Source organism: Palaemon carinicauda, chromosome 36 (genome assembly GCF_036898095.1).
Source record: "Palaemon carinicauda isolate YSFRI2023 chromosome 36, ASM3689809v2, whole genome shotgun sequence".
Lineage (NCBI taxonomy): Eukaryota > Metazoa > Arthropoda > Malacostraca > Decapoda > Palaemonidae > Palaemon > Palaemon carinicauda.
In genome coordinates this window covers 28750721-28773470 of record NC_090760.1, presented here as the reverse complement: position 1 = coordinate 28773470, position 22750 = coordinate 28750721, and the positions used below count along the sequence as shown (strand labels likewise).

At 37.1% G+C, this 22750-nt stretch overlaps 1 protein-coding gene across 4 annotated transcripts in view; it reads right to left on the bottom strand.

The window, feature by feature from the left end:
* Positions 1 to 22750, bottom strand: part of LOC137628810 (uncharacterized) — a 474142-nt gene that overhangs the window by 61044 nt on the left and 390348 nt on the right. For all 4 annotated transcript variants that reach the window (XM_068360046.1, XM_068360048.1, XM_068360044.1 and 1 more), the window contains one exon: positions 4516 to 4615. In XM_068360046.1, the coding sequence (XP_068216147.1) occupies positions 4516 to 4615 (100 nt within the window). The remainder of the gene's footprint in view (positions 1 to 4515; positions 4616 to 22750) is intronic.

Genomic DNA, 22750 nt, shown 5'->3' with positions numbered 1-22750 from the left:
TATTTATCTTTGATTATAGTGCGATAGTTTAGTTAGCTAGGAGTGTTCGTAAGTGTTTTTCTTTTTTATTTTGGCAGGCCGTGATTCCTCCTTTGGAAAGATTTTTTTTGGAATAATAGTTGCTGACCTAGCCTGTAACCGATTATATTAAGACTGCTTTTTGGATTGCTGAACCATTAATGACTTGGATTGTTTAAGGACCTGATTGCTCTGTGGATCTTAATGAAATAGATGCTATAATGATCAGGCCCGGTTGAAGGAATTTGTTCGGCTTATTGATGATGATGATGACGATGATGATGATGATTAATTCAATTGTGTATTAACATTTATCAGTGTTACGGTAGCTACAGAGTTGTGGTTGGGCTATAAAAGGACAGTTGGCCCTTGTGTGGACAAAGAGGTCCACAAATATTGGTTTTGGTGTGTGGTGTAATTTTAAGTTTGTTAGGTTTTTGGGGGGTTTATATGAATTGTGTTTTGGTTATTACATATTATATTATTTTGTGTCAAGTTTATGATTAGTTTTAAGTGTAATTATTTTGGTTGTGGATGGTTTTTATGTTAAACATATTTTGAATGCAGAGTTTTTTGGTTTTAGTTTTAAGACTTATAGTATCAAGGGTATGGTTTGTTTTCATTTCCCTTGTGTTCAAGAGTCCAGTTGATAACGTAAGGGGAAAGTTTGTGCAGAGGAGACTATTGTCAGTTTGAGTGATTCAAGGGTGTGGGGGTTGTTTTGCAACATACCGCCACAACGGGACCACTTACAATATCTTCCTTGGGAAATTTTACATAGGAGTACACTTTTAGTTTTTATGCAGATTTTCTAACCTCTCTTTATTTAGGGAACACACACATGCATACAGACATTGCCTTTTGAATGTATATTATTTGTTATTTTTTATTTTGGAGGGGGCCTGTTTCTAGTAACTGTCTTTGTTTGCTATTTCTCTGAGAGTTAGGTTCTCTAAGTACTTGATCAACCATCACTACTCCACAAGGACCGTCTGTATCCTTGAAAGTATCAGATGTTCCTAAAGTGTGAAACATATTCTGCACTTCATTTTTATATAAATAATTTTGAGATTCAGTGCTTTGAAACATTTTCACTTACTCTATTATCACTTGTGTTTTATTGGACATTAGGAGCAATTAGAGAGGTCTATAATGTACTCATTTTGAGTGACTAGATACATTGGAGATGGATTGATCACTATTCTAGAAATTAGGACCTCTGAAAGTATGGACTTTTTTGGATCTATAAGGCGAATTATATGGATTGGACAAAATGCTTGTGCAGGTAAATTCTTGGTAATTTTTATTACTTACATTTTTTTTTTCTGGCTGCATGAAAGCCTGTTTGTTCGTTAGTTGCTATTTTAATGATAGCTGGCTCCAGTCTATATTTAGGAACTGTTGGGTATTAGCGAGTGGAGCTCCTTCGCAGTAAAAATATAATTTATATTTAAAAAATCTACAGAGAAGTCGAAGCTCAAAACACTTGAAAAATCTCTGGCTTAAGGGCATTTTATATGAATGTGCCCAAATTTATAACATCTATAACATCTATGTAATTTTTTATCGGGGATGTTTAAAAATCGAATCGTCATATAGTCTGATGGATAACGTGAGGTAAATGCTATAAATATTGCATTTTTAGCTCATTTCAGTTTTTCATCTTTTATCGTGTCCTCTTTTGAGAACTCATACAGATCTCTGTAATGAACTATTCCTTTAGCCCGATTACAATTTTGAGTATGGAAGTGCCTTTTCCATAACTTGGATGGGGAAGACGCAAACTTAATTAGCAGCAAGGACTATGTTTCAATGCTAGTCTTCACAAGTAAATAATGAACATTATCTTTTTAAATTGCCTTGAGGAATGAAGCCAACTTTTTCTTTTCAACACTCATAACCCTTAATCTTATTTGTATATCCTTCTTTGTAGGAGTCAACAGGATAAACTGGTTTGTCTATGACTCTTGGCGCAGATTCTTTCTCATCACCTTGGAGATTAGGGATTTTGGCCCCGAAGTTGAATCCCGAGTTTGTGATATTTTCACTGTTATACATCTTCTGATAGCTATATAAACCAAGGAATTAATTTTTATCTTTTATAAAGATGATTTTAGCCTTGGAAGGGTCTTAAAAAGTGACAAATTTTTTAAATGATTACCCCAAAATTTTATTTCCAACTAATCAATTACCCCATTGAACATATACCCGGTAACATCGGATGTTTTTTTGCAGCCACCTGATGAACTGTAGGGATCATGTAGCCCGCTATTGGCTGCTTATAGTTAAGGATCCAAAACAAATGCAAACTTTTCCCTTTTAATGGATATCAAAATGAACCATCATCAGTGCTGCCTGCTACCCGGACCAAATTATTGTACAGCAATGTTAAAATTATTGTTTTCCTATAAAATGATTATTGCAGATTTTGTGTATGAATTATGGCAATAATTATGGGAATGTGAATAACTCAATTTCAGAACAACTCAATTACCACAAAAATACGGGTCCATTTACCCCAGTGTTGGGAAACACTTATTTAAAGTTTTACATATTTCGTAATTCATATGCTTCATATTCTAATTTATAACCACAAAATGTTTGGACCCTTTGGCTCCTGTGAAACAGGGAACAAAAGGTTACGGTGTGATAACATTGGACATTGAGTTATTTGCTGAAAGATCACCAGATTTTTTCCTCATTCGATCTAGCAGGGGTCCTCAACAGTGTTTGGGATTTGCCATTTGATCAAGGGGTACAGGGTAAATTAATTTTACTTTTTTCCCTTTTGGGACAGGGGAATAATAATGAAAATTAACCAAAAAAAAAAAAAAGTTCAGGGGAAGTGAAATATTAGACTGTCTGCCATCTAAAACAGACCACACTAGTGTTTCATGGAATTAATTCATCCAGCAATGACACCTGAAAGAGCTGACTCTCAAATGTCCACTCCCTATCCTATCACGATGGAATGGTAGCCTACCACTATGATCTGAGTGGCTCAGGTGTAAACAGAATGTGTTTGATGGAACTGAGACCATCTTAAGAATATAATCAAAGCGACAGACAAGCCGGAGAGAATGCTGAGAGTCTTATCTTAATGAAACCAACTACCCTTAGAATCTGAGGGCCCAAATTTTAGAACGACAATAGTTCTGGATTTTTAACAATAACGGGGGAAAATGTTGCCTTGCAGTTGGACTATTATATCGAAGTTAGGCCCATCGCCAGTAACTCTGGTTGATGAATGCAAGGACATGCGATCGTAAAAACCCTCCACCTAACACTATCACATGAGGCAAACAACACCTTATTGTAGGGATAACGATGGGGAAGAAGATATATTGGTCAATGACATTAAAAATTTGGAATACTACACATCCATCCCTTCTATTTACTATATGTAAAGTAATGTCAGTGTTTAAAATAGAAAATATAACGTAAAGTACATTGCAATTTTTAAAACCGTATGGATTTCCATACTTCTTAATAGTCATTGTAAAATATTAATGCTAATTATCCATCACTTTGCGAATTTCTAGTTAGTATTTCCATGATGGTGTCATGGTAGGTGAATGCAGTTATTTTTAGTATTCTTTGGTTCAAAATTTATCGGGTAGTCGGCAAGATCATCACAGATCCAAGAATTGGTTTAAAAAACTTCCAATTCCATCAATTGTTTCCCCTACAAAAAAATCTGGACAGCGGAAAGGGGAAAAAAGGCATGACAGCAAGATAGGAGATAGTTGATAAACTATGAAAGAGGTTGAAGTATTAGTAAGCAATAGAAAAAGTATGAGAGAAATGTTGAGTCTAAGGAAAAAATTATTCATCAATTTGAGAGCTCTCTTACCTGTCACAAGGCTTCAACATGGAAATGATGTTCTGTGTTGACGCCAAATGACTTATTCTAAGGCCTTCTTTTATTAAGACGGTCACTTAAAGAAAATGTTTAAAATACTTTTTAACAGTAATTTTATGGAATATTGAAAAATTTCATGTTGGCTGGTACAGTTACGTGGAGTAAGTTACTTTTGTGTTGGGCTCTTTTCCTCAATTATCCAACGCCTTAAGAGTATGGAATTCAGTAAGGTGAACCACAGGTAAGGTTCATTCAAATAAAATTAATAAGAAAAAAAAAAACATACCATTACAATATTTATAAGTTTTTCACTCAGCCTGTTCACTGACTAATAATGACCAGGTTCTTTAATCTTTCTTTGAGAAGGGGGTTAGGGAGTTCGAGCTAGACTAGAAATCTGAAGATTGTTTACCATAGAATTCTACAAATGGCGAGGTCAACCACAACATTTAAGGGGGTGGGGGAGACTTGAACTTTGGAAAAATTAAAATTATTTAAATCTTTAACGATAGACATCTAAAAGACAGATTCAAGGAGGAGGAACGGTGAACCACAGAGAAGTTTGGAATGTAAATTAAAAAGAAAAAATATTATCCGTAACACACTGTAATATAAACTTAAATGAGTTAACATACCAAACATGTCATGACGATTCTCAACATCCCATCGTCCTGGCATCCCTTTATATCCAAGTCCAACAATCTTGTTGGCCTTACTTACAATGCATGCACCAACCTTAAAAGAAAAAAAAAACAGGAAAGCAATCTAAAAAAATATATATATATAACAATGAAATAATATTTATAAAAAAAAAATGGGACTTACAAGAATATAAAGTCTACTACTGGAACCTCTAACATTTTCACCTTCTTTAAAATCTTGAATTTTATTGTTCTACCATTTAGGGGAGCAATGTGATTTTATGTGCGACTATGACAGAGGAAGAAAGAAAGAAAGTATTTATAGTGGATCAAACTTTTCGTTATTATTATTATCAAAAGGAGGCGATTACCCAGCTCAATGAGTCAAGCTCGACTCTTACAAATCTGGTCGGATTAAATTCGGACTATAAAACATTTATATGAAAGCTAAAAATCTAATAAAATAAAATAAAAGTTAATATAAGGCATAAAAAATAATATATTCTGAGATAAAGATCTATGATAAATATAAGTTTAAATGATATCTATAAAACCTATGTTCCTTAAAAAAATTTAAAGTCAAGAAATTCTGTCTAATAAATGTTCAATTTTTTTAGTTCATCAATACATAAGTCTCTTTCTCTTTTAAAACTTTACAATTGCTCAAAATATGTTTTATGGTTAAACTAAAGTCACACTCATTTCTCCTGTGTACTGCTTCACGAGGTGTGCACAACAAATACCCATGTGTAAGTTTTGTGTGACCTATAGACAATTTTGCTGAAATTATTTCTGTTTTCACTTTTTTTTTCTTTTTTTTTTTTTTGCAATGAAGATTCCCATAGAGAAACAATCGGCTTTATTTCTTTTAATTTATTACCATTAGATTCGTTATACCACTGATCTTGCCATTTTGTAGCTAAGAAATGCTTCAAGCATTGCTGTAGTAAATTAATTGATGATTTTCCTTACCTGAAACCCCAACATAGACAGGAATCCTATTAGTAAAAGGAAGAGATTCACCAGCCTAAAGAGTCACACTGGACTAACAAGGCTGGCCCGATTAACATTGGGAAGAAAAATGTTTATATTAAGGTTAAATAAATGAATAAAATGTATATTAACTATAATGGATTAAAAATCAATAAATTATGAAGTAAAAATCTGTGATAAATATACATTTTATTCAATCATATCCTTAAACCATAGATTTCTTTAAAAAGTTAAAATCCTAATATCAGAGAAATTCTCAGAGTCTGATAAAAGGCCAATAAAACTTTTCTCCCCAAAACATAAAATACTTTCTCTCTTTTAAAAACTTTACAGTCGCCAAAAATCTGTTTTAAAATTAAAATATAGTCTGGCTTCACGGGGTGAGCACATCAAATACTTATGCGTGAGATTTGTGTGACCTATACGCAATCTTCACAACATTACTTGCTTCCTTCCTTTTTGTACTGAAGATTCCCAAAGAGAAACAATTGGCTTTATTTCGTTTAACTTATTTTTAGCAGATATATTATTCCACCGAGCTTGCCCTTTTGTAGCTATGAAATATTTTAAGTGGGTTATATTAGGGTAAAAGAATCCCGTGACTGTGGTTTTGGAAGGAAGGTTTTATTATATCTTCGTGATATCTATATGCTAATTAAACATTTTTGCCCCCATGTCCCTCTCAAAACTCTGGTAGAGGAGAAATTCCATGATGGCGGACATTCAATGATAATTAAAACTGGCAAAAATAAAATTTCACATATCTACTTAAATCTCTGACTCGAATTAAAGCCAAAGATAAATTAATGATAAAAATTAAATTTTTTACCGACTTACGGATATATAATAATGATATGTAACGTCATATTTGAATTCTAACATTTTTCTTTTCATCAAAGGTATCTGAACACGTTGAAACCGGTATCGAATGAAATCATGAGTCATAAAGAAGGAAAATGTACAATTGATTTGTGTGTGTATCTAAGTTTGTGTGTGAGTGAGCGTGTGTCGGAGTGCTTACATAAGTTCTATTTCCAAGGTTATTTGATGCCTGATTGGAGTGATCTTAGTGTTGAATAATTAAATTTTAAGTGCCGAATGGGTCGAAATTGAAGATCTAAAAACATGCAAGCAAGTTTTGAGGAGCTTTTAATCAATCTTTGATATTACAGGTTGACATTCCTTGTGTGTTCTATTACGTCGGTCAAAGTTGAGACTTCGGTTTAGTGCACACTTAATTCTTGCAATATTGTTAGCAACAGCTGCTTTACAGTCTGTAGAAGATGGAGCCATCCTTTTTTTAGCTTTGAGTTCAGGTTCATTGTTGTTTCAATCCACATGTCAAGTGCCATGCAAAAATATTGTATGCTAGAAATCCACTTAGCATATCATAAGATGAAGAGATTTACTTTGTTCCATTATGTGACTGAGAAGCATGTATGTTTTGGGAGAGAGGACCAGACATTTCTAAGAAAAAATCTAAAAGTCTCCCATAGACATTTTCTAGAAGCTCATTGAACTCATCCTCATCTTCAAGACTTTGATAAATGTTTGCAAAGACTTCCGTTTGAGTGTCTAAATGATGCCTTAGAAGATAAATTTTTTCCTTTGACGTTATCAGACTTTCTTTGATACAAACGATTTCTTGGAGCCTTTTGTATTACGAAAACCTCTAGCCACAGAAGGATGCCTCTCATACCTCTGCTAGTGTTTTCCTTGCAAGGCTTGGTACAGAGATCCTCATAGGAACACACCAGCTGCCACTAATGTATCTGCCATACCTGAATTCTTGAATGTTTTGTAGACTTCATGAAAGTATAACATTAGTTGATGAAATGGTCCAAGAATTTGAATGATGCTATGAAACCTGTTTCAGGATTCATATTTGAGCTGCAGAATGAGTTTGTAGGTTGGCATATTCCCAACAAGGAGAGATAATTAATTACTCTTTTGTTCCATTGCATTTGCCAGCTTCAACATAATCTAATACAGCACAGATCTGGTAGGAGGTTCTCGACATTTGGTATTATAGAATGGTTTGCTTTTCCGTGGTTGATACTGACAGCAAGACTAGAAGCCAATGTATGCCGGTACTTGTTAAGCCTCAAGGGAGGCCCTATGTGCCTTTGTCATTAATTGGACAGATAGCATGTAGTAGGGATGGCATTCTTTGCACCTTTGTGTAATTCTCAAGTCTCTCCCCCTCAGGACGCACTATGTGCCCGTTCGAACTACACATCGGGCACTTGTACCACTGAATACAAGTCATTTTGCCACATTTCTGCTTAACGTTGCTGTAAACTAATTTTTCTTAATAATTCTTGCCCGTTGTTTATCCAGTTTTTCTTAATCCTCTGATGGATTAGAGTACATACCATTCGTTTTTTGTGTTCCAAAAGCATCGCTAGTCATTGAGTCCACCTGGAAGTCATCATTGTTGATGATTACTATTACTGGTTTTGCGTCAGCAATCTCTTAGAGGCATGGTGATGAAGTCTCTGCAACATGTAATAGCTGAACATTTACATAGCTGATGCTGCTCCAGCTTTGTGTAGTGTGTCCATTGGTTCTCTGCTCCTCATAACACCTTCAACAGTTACCACCGCGTCGATCACTGTAGATGTACACTTTTTAATCACATCATAAGTTATCGTTGATGCAAGACTAGGGGTAGTGTAGCTCAAATCAGAAGTCATTCTTGATGGGGTTAACAGCAGTAACAATATCTCGCCAACCCCACCCCCACCCGCCCACCTTCTAGCTCTTCAAGATCGGGTGGGCCACATTAGGGTTGAAACATTTTAAATTTCCTGTGCCAATCTTGGTGCTAAGTTTTTAATGAACTGATCATCTCTTATTCTGTATGAAGTAATAGCAGTCTGAATATAATAATCTCCACTCACATTATAAACAAACTTATTTTTTTCTTATTACATCTCTCTTTGAATGCTATTGAATCTTTATGTTTTGTCAACAACAGTTCTTTTAAGTAGGATGATTTCATTTCATCAACAGATTAGGCATAGCTACAAATAATGTGTTTATAATCATCAAGCAAGAGTTGCAGTGAGCGAATCGCATGTACAACAAAGATACCATAGTCTACATGCTTAAAGTACACTCCTCTTGCCTTCTGGAGGGTATCACACAGAACATACGTTGTGGTACCACTTTCAATCTCCCTGCCTAAATTGTGTACATAATGCTGCCAAAAGTTTGGATATTTAATGTCAGATAAATCAGATATTGATTCAACAACTTTTCCTATCCTGTCCTTGAGCTCTGCCTCATCAATCACTATGACATGATGCTTAAAGGATCGCCAGGCTGAAACAGCGCACATTCAGGACAATATACTATCTTTTCTATTTGGATGTTTTTTGTTTTCACCTTTCATGCACTAAACATATTTTGTTTTATCATGGGTTACTCCACCTACTTATGAAAGTAAATGCTTTGGCAGAACTTGTCATTTAATGTCCAGTTCCTCGGTAACTGCTGAACCAGACTGTGGTCCCAAAAATGTATCTGAGAAACTCGACTGCTGATCATTCTTCTCTCTCTCTCTCTCTCTCTCTCTCTCTCTCTCTCTCTCTCTCTCTCTCTCTCTCTCTCTCTCTCTCTCTCTCTCTCTCTCTCTCTCTCTCTCTCTCTCTCTTTTTTTTTTAGATGATTCTTGGCTTGTTCAAATTTTACGCCAAACCAAAACGTGATGCAGAATGTCAGAAGCACGTAGTGGTTTTGAGGACCAGCTGAATATTGTCAGTCTAAGAAAAGTCACCGAATTTATCAAGACAGGACCAATCTCTAGATTTTGACTAGATTTTTTGCTATTTTCCTATTTTTATTTGGTTGGTGAATAAGCAATATTGTCTACATAATCAGGAGAAAACAGACATTTTCAGTTGCTTTGTGAAACTATTAACAGTTTAAATTTATAATCTCACTATTCACACCTTGAATTCCAGGTATAAGTGTTCTTCAACCATGTAAAAAAATCAATAAGAACAGGATTATTGGTGAGCAGATAATTTTAGAGACTATGAAAATGTAAAGAAACCTTCTATTTAAAGCCACGGACATAAAAATGTAATTTTTTCCTCTGCTATTATATAATCCCTCACGTATAGTTTCAGAGCTTGTATTGGTAGGTCGATTGATGATTTTGCTGCAGCACCCGCTTTTTTATTACCCAGAACCCCATCAAGGGTAGGAATCCAACATATTTCTGTATTTACCACACGGGAGTAAAACCTGTCAAGGAGTAATCTTATTTTCAATACCAATTGATTCTTATGAATGTAACCGTTTTGGGCTTTTATGGCACTTTTTGAATCAGTATGATTTGCCCTATCTTCAGTATATTTGATAATCTTATTTGCTAATATAATAACTGATAGTTCGGATGTCAATACTGATGCTTCAGCCAAATGGTGATGAAGAATAATAATGACACTAAATTTAAATTTAAGATTTATAATAATGACACTGAATTCAAGATTTATAGCCATCACTATAAATAGCATATTCTAATAAATATCTTCCATTCTATCAAAATTCAACGTAATATCTTCTTTTTTTTCTTTTAATAGACCGAAGGTGGTGATCCAGACTATTTTTACTTTTTATGCTTTAAATAGTTCACCCAATAATATTAGAGAAGGCCTGTGAATCATGAATTGGCGACCCATTATGCACTAATGCTTGTCTAGCAGGTCTGCTATAGGAACCAATAATTTTCAAAAATTTCTTCTACACATTTTGTAATAGGGTGTTTTCTGATATATTGGACACGTAATTTTGCCATGAAATTATCTCAACTTCCATTGCTTCTTTTCTAAATTTAGCAGATATCTTATCAGAATATGATTTTAATATATTAATTTCTATTGCCATATCCATCTTTGTTTATCAATTGTCTTTCCAATCATGAGGGTACCAGTATTCATATTTCTAAATTTTTTATTTAATGTTTCTACTTTTCTAGTAATTGCTTGCTTTTCCTTTATTAGTTTGGTTAGTGTATCCATGGAACAGAATGTTTCATTGGGAGGGCATCAGACAGGGGCATAGATTTATCAGCTACTTGTCTATTGAAGTTCACAAATAATTCTTTTGTTTCATCACGATCTTCTGGAGGTAATTCACTTGTATAAAATTTTATTTTATCCAAAGTCAGCTTTTGTACTATAATGCTGAGTGGAAGGACTTGTTATATATCCTAACATGGCTACTAACAGAAAAATTATCGCTGATATAAAGGTCGTCTATCATGTTCCACAAGTTTTTGAATAATATGTGCTGGTATCTTCCTCGTTTAATATACAGATGTTGTGATCATTTACCTTCAACCTTGGAACCATTTGTATCAACGCTAACACGATTAGTACTGCCTAAAAAAGGCAAAACGCATCAACTCCAAAATGCGATTTTTGAGATTTTTATATCAATGGAATCAGCAAAAAGAGGCTAATCTTACCCTGAAGGTAGATTAAGCCTATCTTGTCCGTAAAGAGAGTTTTAAACATGCAAAATGCATCAACTCCACTGGTTTTCTACATTATTTGAAGGCAAAATGCATCACAACCATTCTTTTACGCCAGAATGCATCAACTCCATAATGTTATGGACATGATGCCTTTTGCCTGAAAAGGAAAGAAGAACATCATGGAGAATTATAGTGCGTTACACTATGGACATGATGCGTAATAGGATTTCATTACAAGACATCTTTCAGCATGGATAATTATCAATTTTGCAACTTCATCAAAAAAACTGTTGAACTCTTAAATGAACTCCTTAAGACTCCCCTGGATAATTGTCCCAGGGGGTTATCTTCAGTGAAGAAGAAAAACATTGTGGAGAAGCTTGTATGCAAAATGCCTAAAACCAGAAGAGGATTCCAGATAAATATACCCGAAAACTCTAGGAGCGAAGATTTGCTGAAGAGTCATATATGTTGATCTGAAATAAAATTAGACTGTTTTTCCTTGAGATCCAAAATAAGAGGTTAATTTTCAGGTTAATTCCAGAAAAGTAAGGTGTCATAATTTCTTTCTTAATACTCATACTGCAATCATTTTGAGTGTTATTTCTTTGAGTTTTTTAAAAAGACTGAAGCATTCAAGTAAAAACAAATTTTGTATTAATTTCCTATGTATTGTGCAAAACTGAAGTTTATTAGTTTTATTTTAAAGTTATTATATTTTTTTTTCTCTTGCCTCTCATTGAAAAAGATATGAATTTTTGTTCAATAAATAATAGATATTCTTTACCAGAGTTCAATATTTTTGTTTTGATAACCAAAAGCCTTACCTTTAAATGCCTTATATTAAATTTCATCACTAAAACATGAGAAAAATACACATCACGTAATTATCTAATAACATAGTAGCCAAGGTTTACAGAGCAGAACGCATCATGTCCACACTAGGATAAAGTTAGTCTGCTTTGGACAGCGAATTTGGGTATTAGTTAAAAAATTTTGTGAAATTTAATGCAATAAAATACTCCTACTAAGGTTAACCCATATGTTGACCAAATTACAATATGCAGATGAAATTAGCAAAAGAATTATAATGAATCTAACCTTTATCATTGATTTTCTCAAAACTTAGAGTTTGGAGTTGATGTGTATTGCCTTTTGAGGGCAGAGTATCCTAAAGGGAGCTGTGGGGAGTAAAGGCTCCAATTAATAGGAAATCTTCTTGCTTAAATGGGAGTTCTAAGGATAGATTTAGAAATTATTGATACCAGAGGCTTCATTGTATACAGTATATCATAAATATGAAAAAAAAAATATTCAAATGTACTTCAACTCGAGATAATTGAAATTATGAAGTATTATTTTGAATATTTTATTTACATAAAATACTTTATTTTGAGTGTAGATAGCAGTTCCTAATGCATCAGCAGAGGGGACGGAATTATATACTAGATTGTAATTTCCTATTGCTTGATCGATTGATTGATTGATTTAGAATTCTCTGGCATCCTGACATCGAAGGTCATTGATTCCGATATAGTTTGTTATAAAAAATAAAAGAGTATTCAATTTACACCCAAAAGAGTATTTAATTTACACAGGAAATAGATTTAACATGAGCAATCAGAGATTTCAGATCTCTGCCAATGAATATTGCCAACATATAACTAAAGTTTACGTACGGACATCACCTCCCAATTTTCATATGTTGCCTGTGCAGTAGATGGTGAAAAGTAGAATGTTGATCCAGTGTGGTGTATAGAATCTAAAATCTTTAATCGGCTTGGGGTGACTGACAGATAAATTTCATACATATAACTAAATAAAAAAAAAATAAACAAAACTTTTCATAAACTTAAAAGAGTTTTGTAGTCTGCCCCGATGATGTCTGGGACTAAACTTTTAAAAGATTTTAAAGCTCAAGACCTTTTACTTTTAAGCCTTTCATGTGAGGAATCCATGTGAGCCTGCTATCAAAAATTAATAAAAAATTTCTAGCTTTAATTACACATTGGATCCCTTGACCTTGGAGATACATATCAGGGTTGGTATGCACTCCCAGAATACTAAAGACGTATCAGACCAGTGAACAGTTTTGTCAATTGAGAGTTGTGATTTTCTCTCAATCATTGCCATCGTAGCTCAAGCAAATGATGTGGAGAGATCATTAACAAAGAGCATCGAGAGAATATCTTTGGGAATAACAGAGGATATCCAATTAACGGCAGATAGGGTTACATTTGGCACACTGCCATGGGGAACCCCTTCTTCCTGAATTCTCCTCTCTGACAGTATTACACCTATTTTAACTTGAAAAAATCTGTGTGAAACAAATACTATAATGAACCTCTCAATCCTAATTTACGTATAGTTTTAAGTATGACATATCTCCATGCAGTATCATATGCATTTTCAAGGTAATTATGACTGGACGGAAAGGCTTCACCAATAGTGTATTTAAGTCGCACCAACACATAAGTCAGAGTGATTTTTTTTTTCTCCTAAATCGACACTGTATTGGTCATAAAATACCTTTCTTCTATAAGCACAGCACAAGTCTTGCATTTACCATGTCAATGCAATTGGTTAATAGTTTGTTGCTAAAAACTTATCCTTACCAGGTTCAAAAAAATATAAAATAATGGCTGGTCGCCAAACACTTGGATAACTATGATCATGCCATATTTTGTTAATAATGCTTAAAATTAATAACTCAGTAGTCACAGGTACATGTTTAATCCCTGCATATGTAATTCCATCGGGTCCAGGGGCTGTATCTTTGCAAGTAGCAAGTGCAGAATCAAATTCTCTTTCAGTAAAAGGAGCATTACAAGATTCTGCATTTTTGTTATAAAATTTAGCATTTTTTTCTTCAATGCTTCTATATTGGTGACCAGGAGGTGCTCCATACTTATAGGATGTATTGGAGAAATGATTGGCCAAGGCATTCCTAAGATCAGTTGCTTCAGTCACATATTTACCAATTACCTTCAACACTGGTGGTGGGTTTAGGGTAAATTTGCCTGATATCTTTTTTACTGCTTTTTCATAGAGAAGACGGTGGTGTTCCACTGTTGATTACGGAAATAAAATCTATCCAAGACTGGCGCCTACATTCTTTCATTTAATTGTGAAAAAAAAATGCTCTACGTTTCTTGCATATAAATAGATTCTCCTCTGTTTGGTGTCTATGTCATCAAATTGAAGATTTTATAGTGGCTCTGTCCAGGGAGGCTAGTTCTGAAAACCAATAAGGGACTGGCCGTCTTTTGAGTATCCCTGTTGTTTTCGTAATAGAATTGACTGCTACTATGTGAAGAGTTTCATTCAGTAAGTTTTCATTGTTCTGCACCCCCTTCAATTTCGCTCAGCTCCCGAAATCTATTGAAATCCGCCTTGCCAAGGTTCCATCATGTTATCTCATTAAAGGTGGATTATTGTTGGAGTTTATAATAACCAGTGCATGATCATTGGTATGCCAATCATCTAACGCTCTCCAATCAAAATCAAGAGGGCAGTTAGAGCTTGCATTTGTAAGGTTTATACATGACAATATGCCTGTCAGAACATGAGCATCCATGTGCTCTACTGTATTAAGGAGTTCCACATCTTCATTTTACACAATTACAGATATAATGTTACTTCTTGTGTTAGCTAAACATTGCCCTATAAAAGATGGTTACCATTCAAATCTCCCATTAACAGCAAATGTAGAGGGAGGTCCGATTCCCCACTACTAAATTATTATTTGGGATGTTGTTACTAGGAAGCAAAATAAAGAAAGCAAATTGTGTATTTTCTCCCTAAATCAATTTAAACAGCCACTGCCGGCTGAGTGGCACAATTAGGTAAAGATATTTTCGGAACATCTCGAGAAACGTATATAAGACTTCCGCTGTGGCTCCCTGATTATTGATCGTATGCCGTTTTATAGCTGACACTCTCAAGGACAAGGAGTTTTAGCATCAAGCTTGTTTTCCTGTAGACGTACAGTTATAGGGAGTGATTCTGAATAAGAGGAGCTTAATTTCTTCATATTTGCCCTTAAACCCTGACAATTCCATTGATAAAAGGAGGAAAAACTATGGTTTATTTATGGAAAATATCTTAGATGAGGACTTCCCATTGGCAGTTTTTGATATAACATTAATTTCTGTAGGCTTTTTTAGAGAGGGTATTGATGAATTAGGTTTTGAATTTGCCTAGTTCATGTTATTTTGACCTATTTGCTGTGGGGGATCGTAGACCTCTACTACATTTTTTTATTATTTAAGTTTTTTGAAGGTTCTTTTTCAGATTTAGTACTGTACCTAATTGCAATAGGCATTTTTTGAATTTTTCGTTAGAGGGGAGAGGGATGGTGGTCTACCTATTTTTTGATTGAAAGATGGAGAGCTATTAGGATTATGTACCTCTATTATAGCTGTTTAGCGTAGGCGGCAGTGCCCTTTTGACGAGAGTTACCGAATCTAAATTATGACGCATGGTAATAGTCTTAGGAGATGATTAATCTATAGGATGCTTTACATTACCTGTTCTAGGTGGTGTTGTAATTTTCTCTGGATGTCTTGCATCCTTATATTTCAAGGCCTTGGCATAAAAGTCGCCTAGCATATCCCCCTCTGATATGCTCTGCATCGGACATCTGAACATTCGCTTCTTCTATTTTATACTGAACACATTTCTTATAAGTTGCTTTGTGATTCTAGCTACAATTAGTGCACTTTGCAATAGAAGTGCAAGTTCCATGCTCAGGCTACGAACAATTGTTTCAGATCTTTCTTTTTTGCATATTCTAGATGGATGTCCACACTTGAAGCAATTGTAGCACTGCCAAGGTTTCTGTTGATAAAGACAAACTTGAATTGTCTCATTTTCAATGTAACGTGAGAGGGTTCTTCACACTCTTCAAATGTTAAGATAATCATTGAGGTTCTGGGAATGTTATGAACTTTCCATATTTTTCTAATGCACATATCTAATATTCTTCCTCCCAAAATTCATAAAGATCTTTGTTGAAAATCACACGTTTTCCATAACTAAAATTCAAATGTGGCTTGATATCTACCATTAAATTTCCTTCTATATATAAATTACTTTGCATAAAAGATCATATTCTAGATTTGGCATGAATTAAGATGGATTTCTTGTCAAATCTATAAATGTCTCCACGTTCTACTGTGCTTACCTTTTTTTGGCATTAGTTTTCTAAATATTAAATAATGTTGAGATGGATGTGTGGGGTGACAAGAAGAAATAAGATACGGAATGAAGTAATTAGGGGTACCACAGGAGTTAGAAAACTTTCAGATAAGATCCAAGAAAGTAGACTGAGGTAGTATGGTCCATATCATGAGAAGAGATGAACGGTATATTGGAAGGAGGGTGATGGAAATGGAGGCACAGGGAACGAGAAGGAGAGGGACACCAAAGCGAAGGTGGATGGACTGTATCAAGGATGAACTTCGATCAAAGGGATTAACAAGTGATGAAGTGTGGGAGAGAGGTAGATGGAGAAAGCTGGTCAAAAACATCGAACCCCACATAAAAGTGGGAAAAGATGCAGACAAAGAAGAAGAAGAAGACAGTTTTCTTCCTCCAAGGTTGCAATAAGCCACATTGGTGGCTTAGGCTTTCTTTCTGATAGAAAATTTATTTTGGTGTTCATATAATGGTGTGATACCAGTCACTAATGCAATATATATCGTGATTCATAGGAGCAGCATTACACAATGCTCCGGTAATCTTACTATTATCAACTTTTATTTTTGAAATTTCACAGAGCACTTTAAAGGCCACATCTATGTTTCCCATTTTCCATCATCTTACCTGAAACTCATTGCTACTTCAGTAATCTTACCACAAGTTTTCAGATTAACCCTTTATGCTTCATAATGACAGCTTATTGGCAAATTCCATACATGATTGACTTTCAATTTTCTCACATTGCCATAACACTTCTGAACATTGGAGGAGTGGTTCTTTTTTTGTTCCTAAGTTGTAAGGAAAATATTTCTTAACAGAATTGCCATAGGCCGTCAACAGTGCCGGGGTGAGCCAGCATATCCAGGGGAAGGGTGTTAATTATTCATCATCATCATCATCTCATCCTATGCCTATTGACTCAAAGGGCCTCGGTTAGATTTCGCCAGTCATCTCTGTCTTGAGCTTTTAATTCAATACTTCTCCATTCATCATCTCCTACTTCTCTCTTTATAGTCCTAAGCCATATAGGCCTGGGCCTCCCAATTCTTCTAGTGCCTTGTGGAACCCAGTTAGACGTTTGGTGAACTAATGTCGCTTGGGGAGTGCAAGGAGCATGCCCAAACCATCTCCATCTACCCCTCGTCATGATCTCATCCACATATGGTACTCGAGTATCTCTTATAATTTCATTTTTGGGCACGAGCCATGTCATCCTGATGGAAGTTCCCTTCGGCTGATTCCTATTGTATAATATTTCTGCAAGTGATATTACAAGAGAATTATTGTCAGGTATCACGGGGTTCCAACCCCCAGAACTACTATCCGAAGATATCATGTATAATCAGGGATGTATCCTAAGATAACCATAGATATCTGCACCCCCAATAACCTTTACCCAGTCTAATCCACTAAGGGGAAGGATAAGTGAGGAGCTGTTACATATCCTCTCACCTTACGGTGCCCCCATACGTCTCTGGCACCCCATTCCTTTGTCGCAGCTTCAATCTACTGTTGTGCTGTTTTGTTGTGAGCTCTTTATCAGCTTATTTTGAAGATTTTCTTCGTCTAAATTGATTACCAACCTTTCTTTGCAGTTTGGTTTAGCTGTAAATGTTTTGGATCCCTACGGGGAAAGTTATTTAGCTTTTATGTTGAGGGAGCCGGAGCGCTTCGAGTCCAGCTAGCTTGGTTGGTTTCGTATCTGATCGCCCTTATTTTCGTGTTCACTCCTTTTATTGTGTAAGTTTTCACGTTAGCTAGTAATTTTTTAGCATTGCAATGCTTTGGGCTCTATTTTAGTTTACATTTACATTGCATTTTTGTATTTTATGTTTCTTGGTGGTGCGTGTCAGTTCCGGTTAGCCTAGCCTAGACACGATAATTTTTCAGTTGAAGACGGACTCGCCGATGTCAATTTGGTCTATCGTTCCGGACTCGCTGACAGTGGCTTTTCATATAAGGGTTTTTTACCTCAGTTATACTAGTTTTTTCCGAGTTATTTTGTCCCACTTGTCTGCGATTTCTCGGTATTGTAGACCGTTTAGGCTCTTGGCCATCGTGCTGCAATCAATTGGGATTTCCAGGGCTGGGTATGGGCAGCTTTTTGGAGCTCCCCTTTGCGAAGGGTAACCTCATTTATTTTATTATAAGTCGGTACGCTAACTTTATGTACTGCCATCCCTTTTAGCCTTTGGGATTTCTCTTTTGACTTGTTGCATTGAGGTCTAGCCTATTCTTCAACGGCTTATCCGTTGGTCCACCATGCTACATTTGTACGAAATTTCTCATGCTGGGTTTTTGCAGTTCTTTCGAGTTCCCCTTTGCGAAGGGTGAGCTCAAAATGTCGGTGCGCTGACTCTAGTGTTCTGCCGTTTCCTAGCCTCTGGCTTTTTTAGATCGAAAAGTATTACTTAGTTATTCATTTTAGTTATTTATTATGGGCATACTGTCCCATGTCGTTACCTCTCTCTGTGGTTGGTCTTCCCGGCACTGACATTGACCTCAGAATTATGTTTATGATACTGTGTTTTTGCAATTGTTGTTAGCGAGGGCTAGTCCCCTCTGTGTTCTGACCCTCCAGAGCCGTCAGCATACCTCTCCATATGGAGTGAGTGGTTAGACTGATAGCGGTGCTGGTGCTTATGGCCTTGTCGTCTCCTACGGCATTCCTTACTTTTATACCTGTAATATTGATGCGTCGCTATTTACGGCGGTGCCGTCTTTAACGTCACTGCCTTCATATACGGCACTGTGTTTCTGCAGAAATTATTGTTGTTTTGCTACGCCGCCATACGTTACCGATAATGTTATTACTGGCAGCGGGTTTAGTCTTGGTATATGGGAATGTTTTTGTGCCTCCACATTAGGGCGAGTTTTATGTTGATGACAATGCCGATACTAGAGTGTGCCGTTATTCCCGGCAACATTTGTACCTTTAAGGCACATGTTCTTCTTTCCTTTTAAGACCACTTTATCTACTATAATGTGGGTTTTCTACTATCTGTAGATGGGTACAATTACAGATTAACATAAAGGCCTTATTTCTACTACTTTTGAGGCTTCTTTATGTACGCCGGCCATGGATGTCTCTTTTACGAAAGGTCTTCCGTGTCTCAGTTTAGTGATAACCACTACATATGGCTATGTGTTTCTATCAATTTATCCATTTCCCTTTGAGGGTGTGGATTGGATTGGACTTTTGGTTGATAACTTTATAGGTTATGCAGAGCAATTACTTTTTTAAACCCTATTTTTTCCAATCTAATGCCCTTAATATGGGTTTGGATATTTTGGTTTTTATATCCTACTTTCTCACCAATTGCAATTACACACAATTTGGGGATTACTATTCCCTTAATTGTTATCATAAAATGTTACTAATCCATTCTTTTCAGCCTTTGGTGACTGCTAGAAACACATGTACTCATATCTCTTCATTTTCTCTTTACAGAGTGCAGATTTGTGCCAGGATCGTGAGGCACCCTCGCGGTCATGATACTTGTAGGACCCTTGCCAAGTGTCGGAGGAGGAAAGGTCCAGTCTCTTACTGGGATCCTCAAGAATGCAGTGTATGTAAGGACACTCATTATTCGGGTTGGATATCGAAAGATATTTCCGAGGATGACTGTATGTTCTTCCAGAGATCCCTTCGTACCTGGGTCAGGGGATTCAAGAAGAACGCTGATCCAAATCCCAACCGTCCAGCTACATGTGGATGAGGCTTTAGGTGCTATGAGCCTGAATCTTGAAAACATGTCCACGGTTGTCTCTCTCTCTCAAGGTAGAGAATCGGCTCTGCTGTCTGCTGTGGAGTCAGATGACGAACCTCTCCCTCCAGTGGTTGATTCTTACCTGCGTGAGTTGGATGATGATAGTATGGCGTCTGTTAGGGACTGAGTTGTTTCCGCCATTTCATCTTCTACTATGACAGTGCCCTCCCTGTCTATGGTGACGACTACATCTTCAGTGACGGGAGCGGCTCCTGCTACTTTTCCTCCTCCATCTCCTGTGGAGCCTGTGGAACCCAAAGCCCTTCAATTCCCAAGTACTTTGGGGGATTTGTCCCTCTTAGCTAACATGAAGGCTTTCATGGAAAGGACCCACCAGTATCAGCGGATGATGTTCAAAGCCTTGCGTGAGGAGATACAGGCTTTGAAGTCTGAGGAGGACCCGGGTAAGGTTAAAGTCTTGCCTTCTCAGCTGCCTTACTGTATGCAGCAGAATCCATGGAGGTATGCGGGTCACGCATTTCTTTCTGAGGGTATCCTCTACATTGGCAAAGGGTTAGGCTCCAGGCTGGTAGCCGATCTGGAATTTTATCCAGATATTGAGGCCTATCCCTTTTGCTATGTGAGGTTAGCTGAAGGAGTACTATTGAGGAATGATACTATCCCTAAAGAAACGATCCTTCTGGAACACACAAGAGCCCAGCACCTGGCCATGAAGGAAATGAAGAAAGCAGAGTGTAATAACACACAGCTAGGTGCATTTGGTAAAAGTTTATCCACCTTTGTGGCTCCAGATATGATGGTTTTCACCTTTGCTTCGAAAGGCTTTGTAGCTGTGGAAAAGGCCATTCAGGAAGGTAAATCTCTCCCAGCGTTGGAGGAGTGTAGACCTGTGTCACTCGTTCTTCCACATGATGCTGACCATTGGATGGATATCCAGTTTACTTTTTCAGAAGGTAAACTGGATAAGGATGTAGCCAGTCGCCAATTCAATGAGAAACTGCCCAGGATTCATGAACACCTCCTTAAAGCTGAATTGGAGACTAGGGAGAGACTATCAGCCTCAATGTTTCTCTAGTGCTTCATGGAAATGATTGGAAATTTTACTGATGCCCCAGTCTTTTCCCTGTTGGCTAAAACTCATCTAGCTACATTAATGAAGGATATCTATGCTTTTTTCAGGCTCGTAGAGTCTGTAGAGAACATGTTTTTGCTTCAGCCACTATACAACAAGAGCCGAAATGTCTCATCGACACTTGCATATGGGGAAAGGACCTGTTTCCCCAGAAACTAGTGAAAGAGGTCTTGAATAAAGCTACAGCCGAGAATAAGAGCCTGTTCCAGAAGGAAATTCACTCCTGGGGTAGGACCTCAGCCTAAGAGGTCCTGCAAACCAACCTATCTCAGGAGGTCATTTGCTCCTTTCCCCTCAAAATGTTTTTGCCGTTCCTCATCACAGTCCACGGTTTTCAATCCGGTGTATGAGCAGGGTCACCGTCCTTTCGATCACAAAAGAAAGAAAGAAGCGGTAGAGGCCGCTCAGACAGGGGAGGCAGATCCAGAGGTTGGGGACATCAAGGCAGCAGAGGAGGAAGGGGTGCACATCCTCAGCTCAAACAATGAGGATGCTCCGGTAGGGGGACAGCTGAATTGGTTCAAGGACCGGTGGGCATTCAGTCCTTGGGCACAGAGCATCATTTCCAACGGCTTGGGTTGGAAGTGGAAGAAACAGCCTCCAAAGCTCAGGAGATTTTCTCCAGAAGCCAACACCTTATCTGGAACAATATTTGCAAGATATTCTGAAGAAAAGAGTTATCCGTTGCACGAGTTCTATGAGATTTCAAGGTCGTCTATTTTGCGTGCCAAAGAACGATTTGATTATACCTCGAACTATTCTCGACTTTTCCCATCTAAACCTGTTTGTTCAGTGCGACCAGTTCCGGATGCTGATTATTTCGCATATAAGGACCTTACTACCACACGAGGCTTACACCGTCTCTATAGATCTTACCAACGCTTATTGGCATCTTCCGATAGGTCGACGCTTCTCCCACTACCCTGGCTTCAGCCTGGAGTGAAAGGCTTTTGTATTCAGAGCTATGCCCTCCGGGCTCAACATAGCTCCGAGAATTTCCACGAAGGTTATCGACGCAGTCGTTCAACAACTTCCGAAAAAAGGCTTTCAATTAGCGGCGTACCTGGACGACTGGCTAGTGTGGGCTCCTTTGGCACTGGAGTGCTCGGAAGCAACCTCTCAAGTTGTCAAGTTTCTGCAGTCCCTACAATTTCAGATCAACTTCAAGAAGTCAAGACTGTCCCCAGCTCATGTTTTCTAGTGACTGGGGATTCATTGAAACCTACAGTCTCATTCCCTGTCTATACCTCCCTCCAAGAGGAATGAAATAGTGAAGTCAGTCTGGTCTCTGATCAAGTCGGGAACGACCCCTAGGCAACGCCAGGAAAGGGTTCTAAGATCTTTGCAATTCACCTCAGTAGCGAACCCTGTCCTCAAAGTACGTCTTAAAGATGCAAGCAGAGTTTGAAAACGGATAGCCTCCAAAGCTCCCGGTGTTACTCCGAAGACAACTTCGACCGTGGTCCACTGCCAAAAATCTGTCACAGACAATACTGTTGTGCTTTCCTCCTCTGGTAGTGATACTTCATATGGACGCCTCATTGGACGGTTTGGGGGGGGGGGCATACCCCACGCAAGAAAGTGCAAGGCGGTTGGTCCTGAAAATTTCAACAATTCCACATTAATATTCTGGAGGCTATGACAGTCTTCTTGTCCCTCAAAAGCTTACACTTAAAGAAGAAC